General features: G+C 37.4%; 1 protein-coding gene across 1 annotated transcript; it reads left to right on the plus strand.

Moving 5' to 3' along the window:
- The first annotated feature begins 297 nt into the window (after window positions 1–297).
- Window positions 298–2373, plus strand: LOC107717662 (alpha-2A adrenergic receptor-like). The gene is made up of 2 exons (XM_016524485.1): window positions 298–440; window positions 1023–2373. Exon 2 carries the CDS (start codon window positions 1137–1139, stop codon window positions 2304–2306), a length of 1170 nt encoding a protein of 389 aa, XP_016379971.1. The 5' UTR covers window positions 298–440; window positions 1023–1136; the 3' UTR covers window positions 2307–2373.
- Window positions 2374–18455: the final 16082 nt, after the last annotated feature.

Raw genomic sequence — 18455 nt, forward strand, 5'->3', positions numbered from 1 at the left:
TTCATTGGTTTAAACCAGGTAGGCACGTATAAAAAGTGTTTTAAGTGCTTTCCGGACATGATTTTGGCGTTTCCACTGCGCCTCTCTTGGCGGCTGCTAAGCAACGTCAATCGGGGGGCTGACGTTTCGAGAAAGTGGGCGTGGTTTGCGTAATTTAGACCGCGAGCGCGCGCGCGCGCACTCACGCTCTCCTCAGTGCGCGTCTCTCTCGCCCGCGCGCGCAGCGCGCGCACGCGTAACATGATTACGCCTCTATTAACTCTGCGCGCGCACAGCTGAGCGGAGCGCCGGCGACGAAGCGCGGTCTTCACACGCGCAGCTGAGGAGATGCGAGGCGTTACTGGTGCGGGTTTTCTCACGCCGAGCCACTTTAAAAACAGAAGTCACACTCTGAGGAACGCTTCTTGGATGGTTTAATAAGTTTAGCTTTTTTCACTAAGGTAAGCTCCATTTCTGTCTTACCTTTTTGCTGTTAGTATAGTATTGTGGTATTTTTGAACAAAGTATGAGAAAGAAATTGACTATATGTGACCCTGGACCACAAAACCAGTCATAAGGGTCATTTTTGTTTAAATTGAGGTTTGTTAGGATAATATTTGGCTGAGATACAACTATTTGAAAATCTGGAATCTGAGGGTGCAAAAAAACAAACATCAAAATATTGAGAAAATCACCTTTAAAGTTGTCCAAATTAAATTTTTAGTAATGCATGTTACTAATCAAAAATTAAGTTTTTGATATATTTACGGTAGGAAATGTACAAAATATCTTAACGGAACATGATCTTTACTTAATATCCTAATGATTTTTGGCATAAAAGAAAAATCGATAATTTTGACCCATGCAATGTATTATTGGCTATTGCTACAAATATACTCATGCTACTTATGACTGGTTTTGTGCTCCAGGGTCACATATTTTTTGATATTATGACTTACGTTTGCATCTAAATATGATGTATTTATTTTAAATACATTTTGACTTATTTCTTTAAATAATAATTTTCCTCCTTATTTTTTTAGATGCCAAAATGACCAAAAATTTCACTTTTGTCTTCAGTAATATGGAACAAATGAACTGCCATCAGCCGAAAACATAATTTCCGTTGTGAGAGGAAGAGATTGTGATTCTCAACAATGGGGTGTGACAATTCGACCAATGGGACAGGTACGCCATACACCCTGCTGTTGGCCCTTCCTATGAGCGTCCTGGTGGGGTTTCTCATCCTCCTCATTGTCTTTGGCAATGTGCTGGTGATAATCGCAGTGTTTACGAGCCGAGCTCTCCGGGCTCCCCAGAACCTGTTCCTGGTGTCTCTGGCCTCCGCTGATATATTGGTGGCCACTCTGGTGATGCCGTTCTCGTTGGCAAATGAGCTGATGGGCTGCTGGGCCTTTGGGCAGGTTTGGTGTGAAATCTACTTGGCCTTGGACGTTCTCTTCTGCACGGCCTCGATCACTCATCTGTGCGCCATCAGTCTGGACAGATACTGGTCGATCACGCAAGCCATCGAGTACAACCTCAAGCGCACACCGCAACGAATCAAGTGCATTATTTTTATAGTTTGGATCATCGCCGCCGTGATCTCCTTCCCGCCTCTGATTACCATGAAGAAGGAAGAGGGCAACACCTGCAAAATCAACGAAGAAAAATGGTACATCATTTCCTCTTCCATTGGCTCATTTTTCCTGCCTTGCATCATCATGGTCCTCGTGTACGTCCGAATTTACCAGATTGCCAAGAAGAGAACCAGAGCGCCACCTGGGGACCGGATGATAAAGGAAGCGGGCAAGAAGGAGAACGATCTGGAGAGGGATCCCCATGAGAAGCTCAATGGGAATCCAAACCCTAAACTGGACGACAAAGGTGAGATAAATGGCATGGACTTGGAGGAATCGTCCTCCTCGGACCACAATGTCTCCAACCCTTGCTCCCTCAAGAAGAAGAGCTCAAAAGGAAAGACTAAGCGGAGCCAAATCAAACCGGGGGACGGCGACAAGCGCGAGGTCCTTCAGACCACCAAGACCAGCAGGTGGAAGGGCCGCCAAAACCGGGAAAAGCGCTTCACGTTCGTCTTAGCGGTGGTCATAGGCGTGTTCGTCATCTGCTGGTTCCCGTTTTTCTTCACCTACACATTGACGGCGTTTTGCGAAAGATGCGTGCCAGAAACGCTTTTCAAGTTTTTCTTCTGGTTCGGCTACTGCAACAGCTCCCTCAATCCCATTATATACACCATCTTCAATAATGACTTCCGAAGATCCTTCAAGAAGATCCTCTGCCGGAGAGATAACAGGAGAGTGGTGTGAATTGGGTTACTGTTTTTTTTTCCCTTTCCTTTATCCAATGTAATATATCACCTGGCGTTTATGGGAAGTCCCTGTGTACAGTAAGCCAACATGTTGTGTGTCATTATACAACAAGTCCGAAGAGGGAAAAAAAGACACTTACATGCTTTGTACAAATGCAACAATGCATGGTTATGCAAATACAGCACAATGCATATTGACCCATTTCTGAAGTGTATTGTTGTATCGTTCTTGATATACAGTGAGTGGTGTAGTTTCATAACTCTGGTATTTTACCATCTGGAGGGACGTATTCGAAGACAATGCATCATTCTCAAACCACGCTGGATGTTGTTCAAAATGTGAAAAACAATTCAAAAAGGACTACAAAATTGGCCTTCAAACTTCATAATGTGCTGCAAAACTGTCAAACTACGCCGCAACATGCATGTCGATGTGTTCTCGCAGGGCTTATTTATTTCACTGACATATTGTATAATTAATTGTGAAGGTGTTGATAGTGGTCGGTGGACTAATTGTCTTTTTTATCCCTGCCAGTAACGGTTCGTTTAAAATCTTGCTGTGGACCATTAGGCAAAAAGATGTTGAGCTCGTCTGACTGGAACCTGACAGGCCGGTGTCACAACAAATTTCTCCGGCTTCTGATGTAGTTTATATCTGTCACCATGGGCGACATTGGGGGGGGAGCCCTGCAATTGGAGCGTTGAGCAGTGTAACCAATCACAGACATAATATCTGTTGATTTCTTGAACTCAGTGGCCAATCAGAAACATTTTGTCAGAATTCACTCACTGCTGAAAGCGCCGCAGTTTTTAAGTGCAGTTTTGCAGGCTCGTGAATCATCTCATGACTAAGTGCAGACGCGATGTAAATAAGAGATTCATTGTGCAGTTTAGAGAGCTTCATTGATTATAACGGAACTTTGTAAGATCGCGATGAACGAAGATGAGTGACGCTTTTAGTGATAAAGGGAACACTTTCTAGGGTATAATCAATTCAGAATTAGAATGAAACTTTCGTTTTTCGGACACATAGGCTACACCCTGCAAAGTTTTCGGGAATGACATCCGCATATTTATGCGGGATTCCCTCTCGAAATAGCAGTGATTGGCAATGGACGGAACATAAAATATGTTGATTTAATTCTGGAACCGGTCCTGGCCAAACCTCCACAGACAGCGCGTCCCGAGCGAGATCTAGGCTAATTCATGGACCAAAAGTGTGTGTCGGGACATATCAACCAGTAATTTCATTTAATTTCCAGTAACAGACAGTAGAAAGTTCAGCAATGAATAGTATGCGATTTATGACAGAATATAGTCCCACAACTGATCGTAAATTTTTTCCTCACGTGTCTCGCCTTTGGTAACGATTCAAAATGGAAACATTTCAAGTGACACGGGAAAAAGACACGGACAACTTCAGTGAACCTCAGAAAAGCAGCGTGCATATTTCTGGTTAAAAATGAAAGGCCATCGACTGACAAACGGGAAGCATCACCATTCAAGTCAGCAGGAAGAGCCAAAGCTAGTCCACAGTTTACTAAACGGTGGCAACCTCTTTAAGTTATTCTTGACTGTGTTGGATTGACTGCTTTGCAGTCGCAAATACGGTAGGGCATTGTTTTGATGCTTACATCAGAAAAAACAACTTTTGCTTTTATTTATTTATTTCATATATATACATATATATTTTTTTTCCCCTTGCCCCCCGACTCAAGAGTCAAATGTCGCCCATGTCTGTCACCATAGATATAATGGATGGATCTTTAGTACCACAACACAAGGGATAGTTACAGTCCATGACTAATAAACTGTGTGTCAAACAGGCTACTGGTTTAGCTGGAGAATTTGTAGAAATGCACAACAAAAGAGAGCTGAATATTCAGCAAGATATCAACAGAGTTTCTCCAGCTCAAGGTGAGGTCAGGCCTCTCGCCGTGCTGGTTTTTTTTCCCCCCTCGGGATGTGTGGAGTGACCTGAGATATCCAGTTGTAGAGAGCTGGAGCGAATGTCCAGTCCAATTGCTAAAATGGTTTCAAACAAAGGTCTTGAATGACATCTACAAACTACCTGTCACTGTGCGTTATTGCCATATCTGAAAAACCTAATCGTGATGTATGACTCATTTCGATATATTGGCTGTTTTCTGGTTGTGCTCTCAACGTGTTTAACCACTGAGGTCTGAAAAGAATTGTGTTTGCACACACAAAGAGAGAAAACACTCAAAAAAAATAAAGAGTGCAGAGCCTTTTTTGTCTGTTATCATTCTGGAAAGGCAACTGAATAATTTGCGTATGAAAAGCAAAGCTTCACTTACAGGATCAGACTCTGAAAGAGTTGAAAGTGTCTTCACAGAAGCAAAAATAGTGTTTACAGCAATGTTTTTAAAAATGGAAAGAAAATATTGACTGTGATAAACATCAAAATACACCCAGTTTCAAAAGTATAACCACAAAACTAAGTAGTTTTATGTAGACAGATCGCTAACTGACAGCACCAACTGACACAAAAGGCCCGGCCACTTAGACAAGAACAGCGATTGACTTGCAAATTGACCAGCCACAGCTCATTTTGTTTGTCCATATGCGTTTATCTGATAATATTCCTTTAACTTTCTTATTTTGCACGTTAGACCTTTTCTGATAATCACATGTAATTGCTCAAATCCCTCAACTTTCGCATAGGTAGGCTAATGAACAAACGGCAACGGTTGCTGTTATCTGTCAGCGATTATCTCGTCAATTTCAATTATTTTGCCCGTCTCCCAGTTCAGTTTGACTTTAATGTCTCAGTTAACCGTTCCCCTCAGAAATCCGCCTGTTTGCTCTGCGTGTGATTTACGCATTTCGTTTTTCCACCCCGAGTTCAAATTCAGGAATAGCATTTTACAAATAGCGTAAAACACTGCCTGCGGTGAAGTTCCCCAGTGGCAGCAATACATGTATATGCTGGAGAGAATGTACCGAGACCTTCACAATTATGATGGATCATGATAATTTTATCTCATATATAATCATCATTAAATCGTCAAGACAGCGGGGTGATAATTACGAAGTTTAAAATAAGGTTTTTATTACACGGACCTGTAGCGCCGGTTTCCGTACCCTTTTATGAACTGGCATAAAAGCATTAAAAGGCAACTTTAAAGACACGGCAGCGCATTAGCTCCCACAGCGACAGAGCTGCGCTGGAGATGTATGACATGATATGAGCTGGCGGGAGGGGTGTGTGGGTCCTGCTGGCCGTCCTGAAGTGTGTGTGAGTGGGAGACCGCAGAGATGGACATTCAGTGGGAGAGTGCAGCAGGGGGTTGTATTGATGAGCTTCACTTCAAAAGTGTGAATGAGAGGGAAGAGGGTGTTTTGGTCAACTTCGTGAGAAAAAAATAAAAATCTTGTTAGGTAATTACATCAGCGCAGGTGAGGGCTGTGAGCACAACTGCTGCCAGCCAGGTTTTTCAATAGTTTGTCAAAGACAGGACTGCGAATCAGTTCATAAATCAATAAATATAAATAATAATACATTATTATTATTATTACTATCATAATCAGGGAAGGTTATGCTTTATGCCACTCTTTAATGAACAGGCCATCCTAGTAAATAAATCTGGACAAAACAGTGCTTATGTCTATTACTTTTGTAACAAAATGTCTGATAAAAGTCTACACGTTTTATGATAATTTCCATGGTGTTTATTTAGAAAAAAAAAGAAAGAAAGAAAAATCACAATAATTATTATATTTACAAAAAAATCATAAATCATAATAATTACAATTATATCAACATTAAATAATAATGATGATGATGATGACGACGAATATTATTATTAAATAAAATACCTTATTTACAACACCAATAATAATAATTAATAATAATAATACATTGTACAATTTTATACAACAACAGTGATGATGATGATGATAATAATTATAATAATACATTATCATCCTCACCATCAGGGATGGATATGAAAAAAGTTATGCCTTAATAAACTGAAATTATTGAAATTGCTTTTTTTTTTTTTTAATCACAATAATTATTATTATATCCATTTTTTAAATATAAATTATAATGTATAATAATCAAAATAATAGTCATCATTATTAAGAATAATGATTACAATTACATTAAAAATAATTAACATGAAGATGATGATAATAATAATAATAATAAAAGTCCACATTTTCTATGCTAATTTCCTTGGTTTGTTAAAAAAATATCACAATAATAATGATTAAATATCAATTTTCATATTTAAGAATACATCATTATTATAATAATAATTATTATTATTATTAAAATAATCATAATTGTATTTAAAATGATTAAACTTAAGATAATAAAAATAATAGTATAAGTAGTATTGTTAATTATCTAACAGGTATACGTGTGGTATTATTATATTTTCTTTATATATTTATTTATTAAGTTTGAATTCTCTATTATGGGTTTGAAATGGGCTTACATAATTAAAGGAATGTTCTGAGTAATCTCTATCGACAGCATTTGATTACCATTGTGTGTGACAACAAACACAAATCTCATCTAGAGTAATGGATTTAGAAATGGAAGTCTATGTGGAATTATAACAGCAACTGGGGGCCTTCAAAGAAGCTGGAGCCCCGGGGCTCCCAGGACCATAATCCAAGCTTAAACAGGATGCAGGCTAGACAAAACGAGTGAGAAAATGAGGGTTTTGAGAGCTGGCATATGTTGCAATGCATGATAAACTTTATTTGTAACGAACGCTACCTCGTCGCAGCAGATGACTGCACTGAATGACAGAACCAACAGCCAAAATGCTTGGTCTCCAGATGCCGTCTCATTTGAAACTTTTAGATTTGGCTCGCGGCTATCGGCGTGCGTATGTGCAACAGATCCGTGTTTGTGCCGCTTTTAAACAATGCCAATGAATTCAAAAAGTTGAGAAGCCTCAAAGGTCAAGCTTAGAGAGAGGCTGAGCGCTTTCAGAAGAGACCCCACTGCGCGTTTTTTCATGCAGTGCTGTTAATCAATAGCAGTTTCTCTCTCTGTTTTTTTTTTTTACAGCAGGCAAACAAAGAGGCAGACATCTTATTAAAGAGAGCGATGGGAAGTGGGAGGGAGCGGAATAGAGGAATTTGTTTGCCCCATCCAGCGTGTTTCCTGGACCCTACTTTTTCCTCACAATCCACCCTGTGGGAAATCAATTTGTGTTTGTCAAATGAGCAATACACTTAAAGCCACTGAAATGCAGCTGTGTACCAGAGAGTTGGTGCGTATGCGTGTTAAGCACAGTGATGCAGTCTCAAAGCACATTTGAGAAAAAACAAACAGCAGAAATGCAGCGCTACGAGTGTTTAATTGCAGAATGCAGTTTATAAAATTAGTCTGCGGGGACACAAACGACATGAGATGAATGCTGATGGGCTCCATTATTTCAATTTAGTGCACAAAGTCTGAGAGTGGCGCCAAAGAAAATCAGAAAAAAATCTCTAGAACATTTCAAATGTTTCTTTTAGACTCAAATGAGGTTATATGGTGCGCAATGGAGAGTCTGTAGCTTCTCAAATTTGTCTTGTGAGATGCCCATAATCTCGACCGTCCTCTAGCGATGTTAACAATATATAAATTTGCCAAGATAAAACAGCAGCAATTGGAAGTCAAAGGAGGGAATTCACTTGCATGCCATTTACTTGGTCTGCGTTGTGCTTGTGCTCCACTTAAAGGGGTCATATGATGCGATTTCAATTTTTCCTTTCTCTTTGGAGTGTTACAAGCTCTTGGTGCATAAAGAAGATCTGTAAAGTTGCAAAGACTAAAGTCTCAAATCCAAAGAGATATTCTTTATAAAAGTTAAGAGTCAACCACGCCTACCTAAAACGGCTCGTTCTAACACACCCCACATGTCTACGTCACGATGTGAGAAGATTTGCATAACGCCGCCCAAACGTTCACGCAAAGAAAGAAGGCGTAACTTTAATCATAGAGGAGAAACAATAATGTACAGTATGTGGAAAATAATGTGTTTTTTTAACTTTAAACCGCATGAACACATTTCACTACACCAAATACACAAAATAATGTTCTTTTAAGCAGCATCATATGACCCCTTTAAGGAATTATGCTAATCAGTTAACAGTGCAAATTTGAGATACAGGACACATTCCATGCAATTCTACAATTTCTAGAATTTCTACAACTTTGCAGAATCATATAATATATTGTATTGGGTTGGGCATTACATTTAAGTTTGGGTTATTTTTTGCAACCCAAGTCGTACAGTTTCTTCCAATTTTGCCATCTCATGACATTGGACAATCAGAAATCAAGTGATGGAATTTGCTAACAACGACTTTATAGCCTTTCTGTCTGTGTCTGTCTGTGTTTCTATATCTGTGTTGTTTTAGCGCACGATTCTCTAAAGCAATTATGCAAATCAGTTAACAGTGCAAAGTTCGAGATTTGTGATCGCTTGACACATTCAACACAATTCCATCACAAATCGTAATATCAAGTTCGCAAAATCGTGTAATTCATGACTTTTGTAAAAAAAATTCTATAACAATCATGCCTTTACGGGTTGAGCTTGATATTTATGTTTGGGTCTTAGTTTTTTCGCGACCCGAGTTGAAAGCTTACTTCCGATTTTGCCATCTCATGCAAATTATTATGACCTCACGAGACCAGGTTGGACAATCAGAAATCAAGAGAGGAAATTCACTAACAACTTGATTGCCATTTACTTGCGGTCTGCGGTGTTTTAATGAATGATTCACTTAAGGAATAATGCAAATCAGTTACCAGCGCAAAATCTAGATACGTGGTTGCATTCCATGACAACTAATAAAATATTATAATTTGTAGTTAATACAAATATAATTTTTAATTTTGTAAGTTTGCGATATCATCCCTTACGAAAAATAAGTTTATTCAAGTGTGCTATTAGTATACTTCTTTTAAACTAAAAATAGGAAAGTATATTTTTAGTCTACTTTTTATGTACTTCTCAGAAATGGGCTTTATGTACTTCTCAGAAATATACTTAAAATGACATTTAAGTATACTTGACTTATACTTAGAAAAAGTCTAAATATATTTTAGCTATAATTGTGCTCCTAGAACCCGTGTTTTCATTGTTATACTGTAGAGGGCGCTAGTACACATCTTCTGTACAGAATTTCCAAAAAACACAAGTGAAGAAGAAACCGAAACAACAAATGCTTCCACATGTATTCTAACACGATCATCAGACATAAAACAATATCAAAACTGTGTAACATTATGGAATAAAATGTCGACCAATGAAGAGGTAATAATGACTGTCAAGCTTTGGGATGTTGATCGACTTTATCTACGTTTTGATTATCATTCTGAATCCAATTCATAGTCTTTTTTCAGCTTTTTGTTCAAAATGTTGTTTATTTATTTTTTATTTATTTATGAAACTTACCCACATTCAAGTGTTTAAAAAAAGAATGCATGAAGCTCGAATAAAATGTTTTTGTTTACAAGCAGATACCCTGTTCCTAATGTAGGGAATAGTGAATGAGGGTATAGGGGGCGATTTCGGACACAGCCTTGAACTTTACTTAAGTATACTTACTAAAATAAACTTGAAGTATACTACTTTTTGGTAAGGGATATATCTTACAATTTTAATGTTTTTTTTTCTTATAACAATCATGGGTAGATTTTAGGGCTAGGCTTGATGTTTAGGTTTTGATTTTGGTCTTATATTTTTGGGCAGCCATGTATTATGTGTGATACCAGTGTTTAATATTCTGTGTTTTTATTTTTCTTCTTTTTTTTTTTTATTTTATTTTCCATTTACGTGATGATACTTAAATGAAACATACCAAGAGCTCCATTAGGCCACCTGAGCTATAAAAGAGCAACATCTGAGCAGTAAAAGTTTCCTCTGGTGATGTTTTACTTTATTCAACAACCAGGTGATTGTAAAGATGCTAGATGTCATTTTGAACTGAGGAAAGCTTGCGATTTGAGATGTAAAAACAAAATTTGACCTTGATGTTCCACTAAATCAGCATGATTTTTTAGTCCTTGGAGAATGTCTATAAATTTTGTCACATGAACTGAAAATGGCCTAAAGATCAGATAGCTTCATATCGTTATGAAGATGTTTGGGTCGATGAGGACGAGGAAGGCCACACATGTCATGAGACACTTAAACAGTAAGTAGTTCCTGCGGTGAGCAAATCAGCATGGAGTAAAAGCAGGCTCCTCCGGTAGTCCGTTCACACAGGCTCCGCTGGGAATCGGTAGCCAGTGTTTCAGACGGTTTCCTCTTTGCATCTGTTGCCCTTTTCCCTTGTGGCTGTTTTGGTTCGTGGAAATTTGTTGCAGAAATTTGAAGACCTGGCTGACAGAGAATTCATGTTTCTGTTAGAACGTACGTGCATTTGTGTGCGTGTGTACTTGTCAATATTAAAACAGAACAAATTGGAAGTTGAGGTAAACATTGGCTCACTGAGGGAACACAAGCAGTGGAAAATAAGTGTTGTAATTTTAATGAGGCCATTTGAAGCTACTGAATAAAATTATTCTGACGTTTCTTCCAGTGATTTGGAAAGAGCCCCTTATGTGCTTTCCAATAAGAAAAATGAAGAACGTCTGGAGATGCACTCCATCCAAGAAGGTCTTTATTACCTGGAGAAAACTATCCGTTAGCATTCCCATTTATTTTAATGGCAGATGCATAATTCATAATATTTTCCTTTTTTTCCCCTTGTTGTTGTTCAAAATTGCCACGACTGCAACAAGCGACAGATTCATTTGAATAGGATCTTTTAACTAAATCAGGTTCACAAACTGGTCTCTAAACGATTCATTTACGAACCGAACTAAATGATTCAGTCGCGAATTGGACTGAATCGGTCCAAGCAGTTTATGCTCAAACCATCTCTTTCGGAATAATCTGACAGTCATCTGATAGTAAGATGAATAGGATAACGCCATTTCATAATGAGTTTGAAACTAACTTAAAAACGAATCATAAAAAAATGATTTGCCGAAATGAGTAGAACCGAATCTGTTTTCGCGGCGTCACGCTTGGAAGCCCCGCCCATGGCGAAACCTCATTGGTCCAAAGTCCCGCTTCATGTGACTGTGTATATTAATAATCAAATCTGATTGGCTGTTACTGTTTTACCTCAGGGAGCAGTCTTATTCACACTGTGGACAGACAAATTACTTGACGCTGGACGTTTGACAAGGTAAGCTCTGTCAACAGCATTTAATAGTGTATGACAGTACATATATAACAATGTTGCCTGTCACAGGAAATAATTTAGATTTAGTTTGGAAAAACCATTTGCCACAGCTTCACACTTACAATGGAAGTCTGTGGGTAGTCTTTTGCTTCATAATTTTTATGAAATGAGGGATGAGATTAAATTCTTTCCTGTGGTAACGGACAGTATTTCACAGGTACTGTCGATACAGCTTAACTTTTATTGAACCCAGAACATAAATTTTTTTGTTTTACCTGACTGTAGGTAGAAACATTCTGGCTATAGTTCACCCCTGGTTTTATTAAAATATTTTATTTGCTTCATTTTGTCATAAGAGCGAGAAAAGACATGGCACTGCACACATATAGGTCTACTCTGGCTAACATAAAGTAATGGTAATCTAATCACTAAGAAAAGCTTCTGTGAGTAGGCCGACCGTAAATCCACACCAGACAGTAGCCAGACCTGCATATGTCTCATTCGGTTTAATAATGCCACAGCTAAGATGAACAAATAAATTTAACCATTCTACCCGAGGGCCATGGTGTTCGTCTCTTCTGTCTTTATGTCTTAACGCTCAACAAAACCGAATGAAAAAATGGTTCTAGAGAGAAGATGTGGTGGACTTTTGAGTTGAGGTGGCAAAATCAGTTTGTAGTCCAATGTAAATTCATATTCAAGATCCATTTATTGTTTAGTCTATTTGGTTTCCTCTTGATGAAGAATAGCGATAAATAGCTGGTTTACAAGCTTGATTTTTGCAACCAAACTACATTTCCCATGATTCCCCCTGGCAGCACAAAAAATGAAATAATACACTGATAAATCATCAAGTACACACAAAATGTGCATCCATTGCTCTTTGTGTTGTTTTAGTGCTAAAAACCTTGGAATATGAATTTGTCTGGAAAGTTCTGACTAAAATGACATATTTCCCTGTTCGCCCTCACAAAAAGTTATAAAGAACAAGGTGGACAGACCACGGTGAGCAAGTCTCCTCTGTGTACTTGCTATGCAAATCATGTCCCAATCCATTTTAAAACCATTTTTATTGAATATTTTCCATTTCATGCTTTTGTTAATGCCTTAATATATCTCGGTCCCTTTGTGATGTCAGTTAATTTATTGCAATGTTCCCAATCCAACAGATGAATCATGTAGGACATTACTGAAGAATGCATTGAATTAATCCAGGTGAACAAGGTCTTAATTAATAATATATAGCATTATATAAATTCAGAAAATGATTAATTCAAAAAGATTTTCATTTCAAAATAAAAATAGAAAAATAATGGGTTGGGGCAGTGGTGGCTTCAATTTCCCTTCATTCGTTCATGCCCACTCTCTAGGGCACTTACTCTTAATTGATGGGCAGGTAATTCACAGGGTACTTTGGGGTCCTTAGGGGACAGATATAGTGAGGGACATGAAATGCTGATTCTAATCTAAAGAGGAAAAGTTGCTCAGAAGAAGCAGCACTTGAAAACGTGTGAAGTGAATATTTAGTGATGTGATTATATACTGTATATATATATATATATATATATATATATTTAATATAGCATAGTGTAATTAATATAATATAAAATTGTTACATATAATAAGATATTATTGTACACCAGTAGAAGAAGATTATATTAAATACATTCCCATTGGTATTGGTACATGAAAGCTTGACTAATATTAGAAAAGAAAAATGGTGTTGTCTATGAAATATGACCCTTTTTTTTTTGTTAAAAAAGAAAAATTTAAATTTGCTGAACATTACTCAACCTCAGGCCAATCAAGATGTAGATGAGTTTGTTTCTTCACCCGAACAAATTTGGCATTAAGCTACATCACTTGCTCACCAATGGATCCTCTGCAGTGAATGGGTGCCGCCAGAATGAGAGTCTGAACAGCTGATAAAAACAATAAGTGATGTATTAATATATTTTCTCCAAATCTGTTTGGAAGAAGAAACAAACTCATCTACATCTTGGATAGCCTGAGGATGAGTAAATATTCAGCAAATGCTTATTTTGGGTGAACTATTCCTTTCAAAACACAACTGTATCCATATGTTATTATGTTGTGATTCCATAGATAGCCACACTGGGAGGTACAATGTGCGTTTCATTAGCAAAGTACAAAGTGTCCAGTACTATTGCACCATTCAATCACAACAGTTTACTCAGTGCTGACATACACTTCCTCTTTCTGTTTCCCATATCAGTCAACGCAAGACTCTAATTTATATGGCGACCCTGATGTTCTCACTGTCTGAATCCCAGACCTCAACCTTCCTCCGCAATCACCAAAACACACACACACACACACAGAATAACTGACTAGAGGGCGTAAAGACAGAGGGCAGTCATCAGCAGAGATGGGCCCGTAAATGTGCCATAACACTGAGGTCAAAATTGCTAAATTTTTGGAAATTAATTTTCCATAAGCAATTAGTTTGTTTCTTTTCAGATTTTTTTTTTCTTTCTGAAAGCATGAAATGATTCAGCACAGAAATTATGCATTTAATAGCACCAATCAGTTACTCAGAGTTTTAAAGGACTGCAGTTGATTTAAAGTTAAATAAAGGTTTAATTATGCCATAGTGCTCCAACTGTCGCATCCGGCCCATCAGGCTATATTTTGTGACTCGTGTCATGCCTAGTTATGAATGTGCTTATTATAATTAACTCGTTCCTAAAAGTTGCATTAAAAATGAGACTTCAGTGACGAATTATAATATGAAAAACGGCAGTCTGCTTTCAATTTAGTGTCTAATTCAGTGTCATTCTAACCGGCAAAAATAAAGCTAACTCTTTATCAAAAGAGCTCATGAGTCAAACAAGCAATTTTGATGATGATGAAAAAGAAAATAAATAGGCAAAGTATGAAATGGGCAAAGTATTATCAGTGTTATTTTAGTATAATTTAGATACTATTATCATTTTTAGTAATATTTTAAGTTTTATCATTTCCGTTTTCATTTGAACTTTGTGTTTTTTGTCTATATAGTTTTTATTATTTTTTATTATTATTTTGGTTTTAGTTATTTTAGTACATCAAGTTAAACTAAATGAAATAAGAATGAATAGAATTGGCACTTAACGAGAATTGTTTATTTTTTATTAAGTAAAAACAAATAACTTTTAAAAAATATTTTAGTTCACTTTAGTTAATGTTTATTTTATGTGTTATTTTTAGTTATTTATTTTGTTTATATTTTACAGAATAAGCATATATTTTGTAATACATTACAATGCTATACTATACAAAAATATATAAAGACGAGACATTCCCATTTTGGTATCCACATTAAATTAAATTCACAAAAGTGAATTTATAAGTACAAAAAGTATATTAAATGCAAATAAAGTGTCTATTTCAAATAAAATCTGGGGAAATAAAATGTAAAATTATGGGTGAAGTAATGTTTCATTGTGCTTCAGTACAATATAAATGTAAAAAAAAACAACAAAAAAATGAAACGGCATACTTATTCTGACTTGTATGTATTAAAATATATGAAAAGAAAAGTGATCATGCAGAATTTTATTATATTGTAATTAATGGTTTGATTATTTTTTGCTCAGAAAATAATTGAATTAAACAGGGCACATACGAAACACACACACACACACACACACAATCACACAATTGCCATCCATTATGGACTGAATGTGGCCCTCTTGAATGTAAAGTTGAGTGTCTCTTTATTTGCTGTGTAGCTGAGGAGGGCTATCGCAATGAATGTTTGATTCTACATTAGATGTTTTAAATTGTGAAGAGCATTTTTTGCCGCCTCTGTAGCCCACTCTGATTTTTGATGCACTGTTGGATACATTAGTACCTCTATGCTTTCCAAACCCCCAACCACCCGTTCCTGCCAAACAAGAGCCATTTTGTCAATTACGTTCTTCCAGAGTCACTTTAGCTAAATCCACACTTCACAGCTAATTAAGAAGAGCGATGTGCTCTCGTGTGTCATGCACGTGGTAAGAGAGTCACATTTTGTATGCCAATGCAATATGCACAAATCTTTCTTTTTGTTTTCCCTTGAAAACATCGTAATAGCCCTAAAACAACGATTGGATGGTGTTATATCTTTCAAAATGGAGCTAAACCAATGCTATGTTGTTAAAACATTTGCTAAATTTCAAAATAGTGCACAACAAGATCAGGAATATGCAGTATGAAACTATTTTTATTTAATTGCCGCTTCATCTGTTACCCTAACCAACAACATGTGTTGCTGACAGCCGTGTTGCTCTATAAACCACTTTATTCACGCTCGATTCAAGGTTTAGTCATCTACATAGTGTCATTAGGTTATGATTGTGACGCAGACGCTTTCCGGATATCCTATTGGCCGATATTTTTCAGCTGTTGGCTCTTCAGCTTATTAGCGCTGACGCATTTGTGGAGTATCTGGAGCTCAGCAGCCCTCCGCCCTCCAGAATCATTTCCTTTTGTCTTTATCTTCTGACAGTGCTCATACATCAAAAATAATGACTTTATTCAACAATTTGTCTCCTCCGCGACGCGTCACCCTATAACGCCATTTTGGAGAGTCTCACATACGTAAACAACATCGTATGTACACGGATACATTGTTTACACTTTGATCTGCACGTAAACAACGTATCCACATACATACGTTGCATACGTTGTTTAAATATGTGATAAGCCGCTTTTCCACCGAAATTACCTGGAACAATTTGTCCCAGGAACTTTTTTCCCCCAGACCTGTTGCTGTCCACGTTTCCATCGCGGTCTAAAGTACCGTGAAGAATAGGCAAATAGTCTGGTGACGTAGGTCTGCGCGATCTGTTACCCTAACCAACAACATGTGTTGCTGACAGCCGTGTTGCTCTATAAACCACTTTATTCACGCTCGATTCAAGGTTTAGTCATCTACATAGTGTCATTAGGTTATGATTGTGACGCAGACGCTTTCCGGATATCCTATTGGCCGATATTTTTCAGCTGTTGGCTCTTCAGCTTATTAGCGCTGACGCATTTGTGGAGTATCTGGAGCTCAGCAGCCCTCCGCCCTCCAGAATCATTTCCTTTTGTCTTTATCTTCTGACAGTGCTCATACATTGTGCGTGTAATCGCATGAGCTAATAACTAACTGCTATGCACAGCTTCCCGAAACAATATTAGTTAATCAGTCCTTCTTCGACCAGAGCACAGTAGTTACAGCTACTGCATGTTACACAAGAGTGATCTATATATATATACAATTTTCCTCACTTTATTTACAATAAGACGAAATATGATATCAAACACCACTGCCTCCTTTCGTTTTCATTTAAACATATTAATAGCCGCTGAAATGTAGTTCAGGGAATGTATATAGCCTACATTACAATGAAACTAATTATTATATCAAACAAATTATTATATCAAATCGGGAAACGTGAGCACTGAGAGCCCGCTCATCGTGTGGAGCTCACGTCTACGAAATCGGCGAAACACATTTTCAAAATGGCGCTGTCTTCATAAATAAACAGCAGATTTCAGTTTTAAACAACTAAATTCTTGCCTGAAATACTTTTGAAACTACATTTCATGACACAATAACAGTAATATTTTGAAAATTATCCGAATAAATGGTGGTTGAAATACAATGCTGCGTGAACTCAACCGATCAGCATGCTCAGCGCCCAAGTCCCACCCCCGAAAGTTCCGGACCTTTGGAAAAGTACCACCTCGCAAGCAGGGACTTTCTGAGGGCATTTTTTTACCCGGAACTTTCCTGCAGTGGAAAAAACACAGAGTACTGGCCCAAAGTCCCTAGTTCCTGGGTAAAGTTCCTGCAGTGGAAACGGGGCTATACTCTCCAAAAGTATGTGATACTGGTGCAGTTAGTGTTACTACAGTAAATCCATGGTAAATGATGGTGATTTGTAGATTGACAAACCTTCTGACTATTGTTGTGCACAATGTTTCTTCTGTTAGTCAGCGCTGTTTCATCCGGCTTTAAACTAGTTTAAATCACAGAGTCATTTGTGTTCTGTGCTGAATCAAGCGCTTCACACTGTTTAGTGCTTGTGTGACCAAGACTTGTCAGCAAGTAACGCATCTGCTCTTATACTCGTGCTGCACTGCCACTTGAACTTTGAGTCGAGCTGATAAACAGACTGTGTGGCGTGATTCAAATGAGTAGGCTGTTTCCTTCCGCTTTTAGAGCATAAATGCTATATCGAAGATTTATCAAACTCTTTATATCGTTTTATTGAGGGAAAATTATATTGCGATAATTGTCGTTATCCTTTTATCACCCACTCCTTTATATAAATTCATTTATAAATAACTTCTAAAATTTAAAAAAGTAAAAAAGGTTATATATATTAAACTATGTTTCTATGTTTTTTTAATATAAAAATATAGTTGTATAGCTCCATATATATATAAAACTTATTGTGCTTTTTAAAAAATTCTTTGCACATATTCCATGAAAAATCTGTTGTTTCTGTTCTATTACATTTCCTTGTTTGTTGTACCTGTGCTTTTCTGGCTCCGAATGGCTCCATGAGGGGACATTGTGTTGCGTGCGTCTTGCTGAAGTGCAACACAGGTCACACGACCTCTATTACAGTCCTTTAGTTTCTTTGTACTTTTCACGCCTCCTGGCCATTACACTGCCTGCTATTTTCCCACAACATAGGTTTATCTCTCTAATACAGCATGCTGGACAGACACAGCCACGTTTTATAAAGAATTATTAATTTATTTAGATGAAATTGTTTATTTAGAGCCGCTGAAACATGTCAGGCGTGCTCTCTGCATTGAAAATGCTTCACCAAAGTACATTAAAACATCTCTTGTGTAAGTTAAATAGTGGTTAAACACATATTAGCTCCAGGCTCATGTGTCGCTAAACACTGGACTGAACAATTGAGGAATTAGAAGAGCAATGAAT

Source organism: Sinocyclocheilus rhinocerous, unplaced genomic scaffold (genome assembly GCF_001515625.1).
Source record: "Sinocyclocheilus rhinocerous isolate Xijiao unplaced genomic scaffold, SAMN03320098_v1.1 scaffold633, whole genome shotgun sequence".
NCBI classification, from domain to species: domain Eukaryota; kingdom Metazoa; phylum Chordata; class Actinopteri; order Cypriniformes; family Cyprinidae; genus Sinocyclocheilus; species Sinocyclocheilus rhinocerous.